Source organism: Pteropus medius, unplaced genomic scaffold, assembly GCF_902729225.1.
Source record: "Pteropus medius unplaced genomic scaffold, Ma_sr-lr_union100, whole genome shotgun sequence".
NCBI classification, from domain to species: Eukaryota; Metazoa; Chordata; class Mammalia; order Chiroptera; family Pteropodidae; genus Pteropus; species Pteropus medius.
This window is the reverse complement of record NW_024354502.1, coordinates 21,100,605-21,112,213: the sequence shown is the minus strand read 5'-3', so window position 1 is coordinate 21,112,213 and position 11,609 is coordinate 21,100,605. Positions and strand designations below refer to the sequence as shown.

Genomic DNA, 11,609 nt, shown 5'->3' with positions numbered 1-11,609 from the left:
GTCAAAGAAGAAGGCCTGATTAAACGACAAGTGAATATTGCTTCTGGACTTCTAAGGGATAAAATAAAGGAGCTATGCAGGTCTTTAAGGCCTCGTGCTCTTATGTGAAAGAGCTACACAGTATGAGATTATGTATTTCTTCAATCAGGTGGCTGGCATATTGTGGAAGAATGTCTAGTACAGTTCACACACGCAGCATGTTGGAGGAAACTTGTGAAAGGTAAAAAGCTATTTAATCTGAAAAGAAAAAATGTAGCTACAGGTAGAAAAGTAAAGCTATTACATACAAAGAGCTCTACAGGATGGACTGTAGACATGGTAGTAAAAACTGACTAAGTCTCTGCTTTCATGATGCTTATAATTAAAGAGTCAAATGAAAAACAAAATACACGCTTACAGAGTATGGTAAGTGAGGAAATGAGAAAAAGACAGAAATGGGCAGTCACATATGGCTAACTATGGAAGATTTTCTGAATATGTAAGGCTTTTGAGCTTAAATTTTAAAGGTTAGTAACACTGGGAGGATGTGGGGAAATGGTATGTTACAGAAGCAGGAGAAGATAAGTATTATGGGACAGGAGTGGACAATTTAGTAACATGCTGCTGAGACAGCATCAGGCGAGGTTCTAGATGGCACTGCTGCCAGGTTCATGACAGCAGGGGATAAGAAAAAGCAAGCTTATAACTGAGGACAGAGCCTCCATCAGGAACGCCTGTTCCACTATGTCCTAGCTATGACCTTGAACGAGCTACTTAACCCTCCAGTTAGAGCCCTCATGTTATAAAAGGGGGAAATGTAGTGAGGCGGGGAGGAACACAAGGAAGAAATAAAATAAGGCATGTAAAGTGACCTGTATAATTGGAAGATGCTTAATCAAGGTAGTTATTATCACTTTTAAATTCACAAGCAATTCACCCAAATTAGTTTCAGAGCATTTATAAGGCTAATTTATATAAACTTGGTATACCTATTACATCAGGTTTAGAAAAAAACTCTTTTAAAACAGCCAACTGCAACCCATTTTTAAAAAACCTTAAATTAAAAGAAAAACAATGAAAATGGATTGTGATTAAGAGATTATAAATACATTTATTGGCAGTGTTACTGAATTTTGAATGCAAAGAATAGGATACAAAGAAATCAGCACTTAAAAGGAAACATCGCTCTTAGAAATGCAACATATTTACATATGTTTAACTAATTTTGCCTATCTGTTTAGATTTACAAGCAAATGTAAAACGAATCCCACAACTTTCATACTGAATATACTTCGATTTCTAGTGTTCTAGTGTCCTCTGTTCTAAATTAGAGTTCGCTGTTTTTTCCCATATTTACACCAAGTGTTATTTATTTTGTTTGTATCTAACCTAAAAGCAAGACTCTGAGCTGATACTGAAGCAGCGAGGTAAATCAGGAATTTTAAAACAGCTCCTTAGGAAAGGATAAAGCCACATGAAAGAAAATACCTCAATTCTAGATATGTAAATACAAAAGAGAAAATAATGAGATGCAAAACGAACTGCAGAAATACAGACTCTATTCTAAACTATAATTTCTAATCCTAGCAACAATTCAATTAGCAGGAGCTTGGATGCCTTTGTTTTCAAAAGTAAAGCCATTAGTTCCTTCACTACAGTTTTCTGACTATACCCAATGAGTAATTATCAAGTCTTCAGATTCCTTTTTAATAACCCAAGAATATGGTTTATACATAACAGAATCATTAACAAAAGAGGCCTTCAAACATACTGCTGAAAACTGCAATGTAGTTTGGGGGCCAGATTTCAATTTACATAATATTACCATTTAAAAGCGTTATGACGCCCAGCACAATCGTGTTCAGTGCTATTAACTCAGAAACACTCCATCTGTTCTTGCCATCAGAGAACTGCGGTCGTGGATGGGATTGTTATGACAAGTCTACAGGGCCTCTGAACAGGACTGCAAACAAAATGAAATAATTATGAACTATGATACAATTGTGACACCATGGCAAGCTTATAGAACTGAATTTTTCACTATAATAATAGCACTACCAAATTACAGTGACAGTTAAATATCATAATTATTTTTTCCCTGCTAACTATTGAACAGAAAAAGTGTTTTCTGATTATATTTCTGATGAACAAAGTTATCTTTGAAATAAATACTAGGGGAAATTGAAAAATGAACAAAATGAAGTCATGTTCATTTTTTACAGAGATTAACAAAAAGCGGTTTACAAAAACAAAACAAAACAAAACCAAAATAGTCTTAAAAACAAATATAAGATCAAATCAATTATTTTTGAAGAAAATATAGCTTACTTTCGAAAGTTCTATTTGGTTTGTGACTAGACTTGAAAGTATTAAAATAAATCAAATGGATTCCAACAATACTGATTTACTATGTGGGATTTGAAAAAAGCACTTCAAGTTTTAAGCTGAATGCTTCACTCTCTCCCCTACTCCCAGAGAATGTGAATAAAAGGAGAAAAGGGGCTCTTGCAAAAATAAACAAAAACAAAACCAAACCACCAACCAAAACTAATCAAAACCTTTTCCTTTTTGAACACTTCGCTTTAGTTGGTCCTATATTAGGGTAGGTTTCTATAGCAAGGACTTCCTAGTCTCTTCCTTCACCTTTCATTCTTCAGCCATTTCCATGTTTTCATCAAACCTGTGTAGACTTTCCTAAGAAGTCAGGTTGAGTCAGAGGTAGCTTTAGGATGCAGTATACTTGAATACAGTATATAGTTAGTTCAAATAAACATGTTGTTCTAAAAGGATTTCAATACATAAAAATGCAAAAAAAAAAAAAAATGTACAGCTCTCACTGCTTTGCACTAAGAAAACAATTTTGAGAAACTGAGAAATATTAGAAGCCAGGAAACAGACTTCTGCCTCATCTTCCAGGGGCTCCTTTAATGCACCAGTTCAGGCTGGTTTTCTACGAAGGGTAGCACCCCACTCACATAGTAGGCAATGCCAAGAGACAGCAAAGCAATGACAAAGATCAAGAGCAAAACCCTCCAGAAGCCCAGATCCTCTACGAACTCCTGCCATGTGGTTCGGAAGCTGGACAGGACTCCTTCACCCTGCTGTAGGTTGGGATTGAGGAGAGAATGGCTTTCCATGGCACTGTGGAAGAAGCAAAGAGAAAATAAAACAGCATGAAATAACACATTCCACTCACTCCGAAAACATAAAACAATAAGGAACTGTATTACTTGGAAAAGACCAACCTTATAATACAACACTCACAAGAAGAAAACTGACATATATACATATACTCTCACACACTTACGTACTGATTTATGTATATCTGCACTTATCTGGACAATCTACCCTAAACGGTAAACTGCTAAACCGTAGTGATTATGTTTCTTGGTTTTGTATTTAGCAGAGTCAAAGTTAAAAATCCTTTTCTAATAAAAAGTTCCCATGTAGAAGTCTTGAAGTAGATCAAATGAGTTGTTTCCATCAGGTGCTAAACCAAAACACATTTGGTTATTTTAAATTGAGAATTTAAAATGAAAATTCATAATTTGAGAATTCATGTTAATGAAGATAAGCAAAGACGGGCAAATCTAAAAAACTGTTTAATATAGTACGTGACTCTTAAAAGGGGATTATTATTAATTTAGTTTAATAATCGGACTAATGAAGGAATTCCTCCTTTTAACTGTAATTCTCTAATAATGGATGCGTACTCCCCAGTCTGTTGGACATTTGAACACGTTTACTCATTAGGAATTCTTCTTAATAGTTTCCCCCCATTGGTCTTAGTTCTATCTTGTACTATAATACAGAATAAGTACCTCTTCTGCATAAAGGCTGAATCTAGTTGAAATAAGGTAGTATAAACACCATAAAAACACTGATTCTGATTTTAGAGCTATAGCGACATGAAATATGACTGCTATGAATAGAAAACAGTATATCTGACTTTGGTATCTGGAAGCCCATAATGTGAATTCAAAGCTCTAAGGGATTAGCACCCACACTTAAGTCACAACATGCAGGCCCAATAACAAGGTACCATTTAAATTAAAGACACAATGACCATAATCATATGTATCAACTACCTATTGCTTATAAAAGGTTGTTACTACCCTACCTAAACCCCTTCTCTTCATATTCCTCCAACTATCTGGGTACAGAACAATGAAAATGACATAAAACAATGTCTTGGAGTTTGGTTCACTATGCAAAATTGGCAGTTTTTTTTTTTTTAACCTACAACTTTTACTTCTTGACACTGTTAACCATAGGTTCTTCGGCCTTTACTAGTATTAGAGGTCTTCTCTTATCATGGGATGCTGACTTCCTAATGCACCAGTCTGTTGGACATCCAAAACATTTTTCATATTAAAAGATGTTTATTCTCTGAATAAGAGAAGATATTTACAGCAGAAATCTACAATACAAAAATTCAAGAAAATTCAAGCAAGTTAAAAAAATAAGAGTAGAACACTGAGAAGGCCTAAATCCATAAAACTGTAAACAAAATCAGGAGAGGTTAATTCTGACTTGCATGAAATTTACTAACTATATGTGAGTTGACATGATCTTACTCAAAGATGTTAGATGTAAAATGTGAATTCTCAGTTTAGCATTCTCCAGGAACTCATGAAGCTCTGCCAGTCAGAATGTTCTAGCGACTCTATTCAACAAAATGTTTTCTATTGTCCAGGAAATACCCAATTCTAGCATGATGGTGTGTGTGCGTGTGTGTAATTTTTTTGTACATGTGTCATCTACATTGTCTTTGTCATCCTGTATCTACAAAGTAAAAAAGAATTAAATTAAACTTAGGCTATTTGGTGGAGTGGGGAAATCTTTTCCACCAATTTGATTTATAGGCCCTTAAGAAATTATGCTATGTCTCAGGGAAACCTAAGGGAAATGGAAAATATTGTAGTAAACGCAAACTCTTTCTTTGCCTTCTGCTCTAGAAAAAGCTGTTTCACAGCCATAATGCCATGTGCTAGCCAATCCGTTTGAGCTTTTTTTCTCAAAACTTTTTTGAGATGTAATTCTGATACCATAAATTTACCTTTTCAATGTGCACAATTCAGTGGTTTTTAGTATATTCACAAAGTGAATCTATTTCCACAACATTGTTATCACTTCTATAAGAAACTCTGTGCCCACAGCAGTCACTTCCCATTGCCCCTTACCCCACCTCCTGGCAAGCCCTAATCTACTTTTTATTTGCCAATTCTGGACATTTCACATAAATGGAATCATATAATATATGGCCTTTTGTGACTGACTTCTCTCATGTAGCATGTTTTCAAAGTTTATCCATGTTGTAGCATGTACCAGGATTTCATTCCTTTTTACAGTGGAATAATATTCCACTGGATGGCTAGATGACGTTTTGTTATTCATTTATCAGTTGATGGACTTTTGGGTGTTCGCCACCTTTTGGCTATTATGAATAACGCTGCTATGAACATTTGTGTACAAGTTTTTGTGTGAACATATTTTCAATTTTCTTCGGTATACACCTAGAAGTGGAACTGCCGGGTCATATGGTAATACCGTGTAACTGTTTGATGAACTGCCAGAATGCTTTTCAAAGCAATTATACTATTTTACATTCCTACCAGCAATGTATGAGGGTTCCAATTTCTCCACATCCTTGCCAACACTTGTTATTGTCCATCTTTTTGAGTATAGCCATGTTCCTGGGTGTGAGTGGTATTTCACTGTGGTTTTGATTTGCATTTCTCTAATGACTAATGATGTTACCTTTAAGCTCTTTAATTTGAGCTTCAACCACTACATTTCTATCATGACGCTGAGGGGCAAGAGTAAGATGAGACAACCAAGATATGACAGCCTGATAGTGCTAAATTAATAATTCAATTTGTGAAGAACTGGCTTTATACAGTTGCTGTAAATAATACAAATTTTCATGCTGAAGTGAAATGGCAGGTATGTGAAAGAAAGAGGAGTAAATATTTTATACTGAGCTGCTCAAAAGACTAATTACTTAAGTAATCACAACTGAGGCAAAATAGAGTTAAGAATTAATTTCTGATAAAGAGATGTCAAGACATGAACTATTAAAATATATCAAGCAAAAATAAAAACAGATTCTTGAATAATTATCATGGTAAAGAAGCTTAAGGTAATTTACTACTATTTTATAGAAAGATGAGAATAAGTTTCAAGTTATTTTGGAAGAACGTGATCTATAATAAATATTACCTAATGCTATTATTTTGTTATTAAATTGCTTACGGTATTCTAAGAGCCCACCCAAAGTACACAGGGAAGAGAAAAAGGGCTTGCAAATGCATCTTCAACTTCCTGCTTATTTTACCTATTTGTCAGCTTTCAGTGATAACCCATGAGAAGCATGCCCTCTTCTAGAAGTAAAACCCTTTACGTTCTTTGGACAGCAATAAATATTTGAAAGTATGTAAACAAATAGCCCTAAGCTTGAGTGGAATTAATGGTCCTCAGGGAGTACCCCAGTCAGCACATGAAGAGGAAGGAAAGCAATCATGAGTACAAAGGTATCGAAGGGTGAACTACAAAAAATGGAGAGGATTTCATTTAGATATAAAAGAAACAATGACTCCAACAGTCTACTAGGTCCATAGGATCCTAAATCCAAGTGCTGGTTCATCAGTTAGTGGGTCAACAACTGGTAATGGCTCCGGAAATACATTCCACTAAAAACTGTAGGTGGAGTCTATAGTAAACTCCTGGTCCTCCTGACCTGGTATAATCTGGAAGGTTGGAACTCCTTGCTAGACAACCAAATACATGCTAGTACAACAAAGTCTGGCCTATTGACTTTATTTGTTGAGCTAGTGAGGCTAGGAGAAAAAATAGTTTGTCATCTTTTCAGAGCTCCCTGAACTGTGTTCTGACTGCGTCTAGATGAGAAATGATATATTTAAGACCCTGTCAGTCACTGCATCTTAGTTTCAATTACTTAGAGGAGCCCAAATTTCATTTGTTGCAACTCATGTGAAGGTCACTTCCGCTTTCACATTACTGAATTATGTATGTGTTAAACCTTGTCTTACCTTCTCTCCTTTTGTTTTACCTTTTCTCAGCAGTCTACTTTCCTACCTCTGAAACTACCTTTTTGGTTTTTTTTAATATTATCAAGTTCTTAGCCTTACTTATCTTTCCCCTCCTTTTTTGAAATTCCATGCTTTTAGTGACTGATAGTAAAATTCTCCGTTTCCTTCCCTCAAATTCGGTTCTTACCCACCTCTTCCCCCTGTACTGCCAGTACAGCAGGCTGGCTTCCTTGCACAGTGACTAATAGAACATTGTGTGCAAGTGGGCACGTAGTGCTTTCTGTTAATAGCTTCTCGACTGTAATCTGGAGCCACGGGGCCTATGTAAAGTTCAAAGAAAGTATCAAAGCTCTGCACTTGAAAGCAAATAAATATAAAGTTCATGAAGCTGTCATAAAAGATCCAGAGACTTAAAGTGACTTGCCCATTAAAAAAAAATATCTTAAGTACCTTTCACTCTCAGCTGTCTGCATGGTCTCCAGTTTTGAGTGGGTTCCTCTGTTAAATCCTTTTACCTCCTGTTCTTCCAAAGATTCCAGCAGTCGGATGACATCTTTATTCACTCCCCTGCGCTTTGCCAGAACTAAGGGTGTAGCACCTTGATGGTTGCTAAAAAAAGGCATAAAAATAAAGAGGTATCACAGCAGTTGTATTGCACTGTCAGTACCTTTTGTGTAGACGGTGAAGAAGGCATGGGCCCAATTAACTCAAAATTAAAACCCAGAGCAGAACCAATGGTAGAGCCGGAACCTGACTTTTGAGTTAACCTTTTTTTCTTTTAGGGGAAAAGGAAAAAGAATATGTAGGTCAAAGAATGGATAAATGAGAATGAATAAAAGAAAAAGAAGGCATCTTCCCAGAAATTAACTGGAAAATCTAGTTCTAGATTTGTTCTTATTTGATGTTTACATTTTATTGGAAGAGTACTTGTACTAAAAAAAAAAAAAAAAAAAAGTCTAAGAATTAAAAAAAAATCCCAAAGGAAACCAAATAAGCTGCTTTGGTACACTTAGCTAATAATAGGGGAGAACCTGAATCACACTGAATCCTGTAGTCAAGTTCCACCACATACTGTCCTTATAGTAGCAGAACCACTTTCTGTCTTATTCAGATTTAGTGACATTACAGCACCAATAAATTAGGGAAACATATAAGTGTAGTTTCAAGAGCATGCTCAGTTTTAAAGGCGGCCTGACATCTTTGCCACTCAAAAGAGCGGGCACCTCTAAAACAAAGAAAACCACTTCTTCAAATTGTTCAGTATAAAAAGGACTCTGAGCCCCAGAGAGATTATGAAGCTAGCAGGAATAGTATATAGTCAAAGGCAAATAAGCTATGTGACCTTTGTTAAGTCATTTAACCCTTCTCATCTCAACTACTTCATCTGTAAAATGAAGATAACACCTACCACAAGAGCTATTCATTCTGAGGATCAAATGAGCTAACTTAAGTAAACCCAACCCATAACAGCTTTACAACAAAGGATAGTTCTTTTCTTCTTTTTCCCTCGTCTTCCAATACGCAATTAACTAGCAGAACCTAGCCACTATTTTCATAGAACTTACACTGTTTCAGCATAAATCTAGAAGTCAGATCCTTGTTCCCTTACTCCCCCAACAAGACTCCACTGTTTTCAATGCCTTTCTGAATGTGTCACTACAATGGATGAATGAGGAAACAAAATCAATAGACTCCGAGATTAGACCACTGGTTAAGAGACTAATGGGAAGAAATGACTAGACTTCAAAAACCACAGAGAACTTACCAAATATCAATTTTGAGTCCATTGGAAACTAAGAATTGAATAGTATCCACATGACCACAGAGATGAAGAGCTGTGTTCCCTTGATAATCTGTGGCCAAAAGATCAGCACCAAATTTATGCAACAACTGGCAGATGTCTACATTCCCCCGGGCTGCTGCAAGGTGAAGGCCTGTTCTGCCTCTGCTGTCACGAATATTTGGGTCAAAGCCACTTTCCAAAAGCCGCTTGGAATAGTTAAAGTCTCCATCAATACAGGCTTGTAGCAAGGGCACATTAGTCTGAGAAGAATCATTTACAAAAACGTAGGACATTGTTCTGATGTGGTGGATAGAATATGCCTGTAATGAAATACGAGGTGAGTGAGAGTCAGTGAAGCCAAACTAAATCAAGACAATGAAGTCATTTAGAAAAGCACTTTTTCTTATCCTTCTTGGCCTCCTGCCTCTAATAAATTACCTCACCAAACAGAAACAAGAACAAAGTTATCAATTATATTTTATTTTCCATTAAAATGTCTTATTTTCTTCATATCTGCTGGATCAAAATTGCAACTAAATTACTATAAAGTTCTATTTTCCTTTTCATCATGTAAAAAGATTAAGAGATATTTTTAAAGTTAAGCAAGATATAATTGCTTAGATTTAAGTTTATTGTATTGTCAGAAGACATACACACAATCCTTAGACTTCAAAGAACCGTCTATACACACGTATACATGCAAATGCTACTGCTGTTAATTAAAACAAAGTAATTCTCTTTCATACAGATGCTTCTTAGTGTATTTGAGATATTCTAAATACACTAAGAACCGTCTGCTCAAAAGTTAACTAAATCAGCATGAAAAAAACACAAATAACTTAACATTCAATAAGGATGTGCTAAATGTCATATTTATAGAGCAACCTTCAAATTTTAATAGAAAGGGAAAAACAGAAAAGTAACAAACTGAAGTTAAAAACTGGAAATATCATTAAATCAATTCAGACTGTCTGTCTTTTTCACAGTATTGACCCTATTCTGCTCTGTTCTACAGCTACTTAAATATCTGACTTTACCAAACTCCCATTGGCTAAGACTGAGAGATGAGAAAAACCAAGTCTGTCTGGGAACACAGAGCTGGGACAAAGGCAGCGATCTCGACCGTGTCCATTCTAATGCTTCACCCACTTGAGCAGTGTAGCCTCACCAGTCAGTCTGTCCACAACTCTTTCACTGATACTTCCCTGGTCCAGGGGTCTCTCAGTGCAGCTCTCTCTGCCTGTCTCTCTCTCCTTCTTGGTTCATTTAAGAAAAAGTGAGAGCCTGACAAAAGAACCTTTACTAAGAAATTGAAGAGAAAACAAAGCAAAACAAGGAAACAAAAGCAGTGGCTGATATGTTTATAGAGATGGCTCCCTTACTCTGAGGTTACAAAAGCTTAGTCACAGACAGGCTTGGCTTATAACTTATCGGCCAAAGTCTTTCTTTCTGGAATGCTGATGGAACTGGATGCTAGACCCATCTACTCCTATGCGTAACCTGAGGGGGCGTCTGAAAAGCGTGGCTGTGGAGTTTGGTGAGATTCTTGGCACCTGCTCCTTTCAGCCTGGTTTCCCAGCAGTCCCTCTGATCCCAGGCTTCCTGGTCCCATGGGTTCTCCGTGCAGAGGGGAAACAGTCACACGTGCTAGGGCCTGTGCTGAGCCAGGCATCACACTAGGGGTTCATAATCGATTTTACTTAACCTTCCTAACAACTCCATGGGATGGTTTATTACACCTGAATTTTAGTAAGAAGTCAGCGAAGGACATTAAGCCAAGAAAATGGCATGGTCTTATACTAGTCTTTCAGAAAGATTACTCTGCTGGCAGTACGGAGAGGTCAGATTGGAGGGGGTCAAGGTTGGAGATAGGGAGGTTGATTGGTAGGTCACTGCAGAAATCCAGACAAGAAATGATGAGAGCCTTATCTAAGGCAGTGACAGGGAGAAAGGGCATATTGGAGAAGGATATAAAAGACAGAATTAGCATAACTTAATGACATGTTGGATAGAAAGGGTATAAAGGAGCTGTTAAGGATAATTCTAAATAAGGGAAAAATCTGCTTATGATTAGGAATTACGGAGATCAAGATAAAATAAACTTCAGATTATGATACTACATAATGCTTTTTAAAGAAATTAACCCAATGAGAAAAAAAAAAAATTACTCAATAAAATAATCAAGAATTCTCTTTTGAGAGTAATGTGCCCATTTTCCCCTAAAGTACTCATTAGATTGGGTCATTAAAAAAGACTAAGCTATCATAAACTGTTTAAAAAATAAACCACCAGGTCTCAAGTGCTTTTCAAGATGTAATGCGCTTTGGTTAAACTCTGTATGAATAGATAATGAAAAACAATCTACTTGGTGTTTTTGGTTCAAACACAGTAAGAATTCTTGTGGTTTGCAGACTGGGATTCTTTTGAATGTTGGCTAAGTAAAAAAAGCCTTTCTTGTCTATTTTTTAAGAAAGAATAAGTGTGGTGTATTGTGTGAGTTTCTTTGCGTCCTTGAGAAACTGCTAACCTTACCCCTAAATTTAATAAGCTCAATGACAGATAACATTTTTCATCTTGATCACAGAACTGAACCCGCCCTAAACCAAGGACACAGTAGAAAATACTCACGTAGGCCTTAAGATTAGATCTTTCTTTCAGTGGTCACCTGGCAGTTTCTCTGAATTCTGAAGAAGGTTCAACAGGATATCCAGAAACGTGCTGGCAAGGATCTACGGCAAATCGAAAATTCAGTTATAATGAAGGTGTGGTGTAGAAAAGGACTCACTGTTCTAATA

At 36.4% G+C, this 11,609-nt stretch overlaps 1 protein-coding gene across 1 annotated transcript in view; it reads right to left on the bottom strand.

Annotated features, from left to right (window-relative positions):
* Positions 1-1,064: 1,064 nt before the first annotated feature.
* ANKRD46 (ankyrin repeat domain 46) overlaps positions 1,065-11,609 on the bottom strand; it is a 29,443-nt gene continuing 18,898 nt past the window's right edge. The window contains exons 2-5 of the mRNA XM_039853528.1: positions 11,443-11,543; positions 8,797-9,134; positions 7,482-7,640; positions 1,065-3,120 (exon numbers count right to left, since the gene is read on the bottom strand). Coding sequence (XP_039709462.1) covers positions 2,904-3,120; positions 7,482-7,640; positions 8,797-9,107 — 687 coding nt within the window. The 5' untranslated portion in view covers positions 9,108-9,134; positions 11,443-11,543 and the 3' untranslated portion in view covers positions 1,065-2,903. The remainder of the gene's footprint in view (positions 3,121-7,481; positions 7,641-8,796; positions 9,135-11,442; positions 11,544-11,609) is intronic.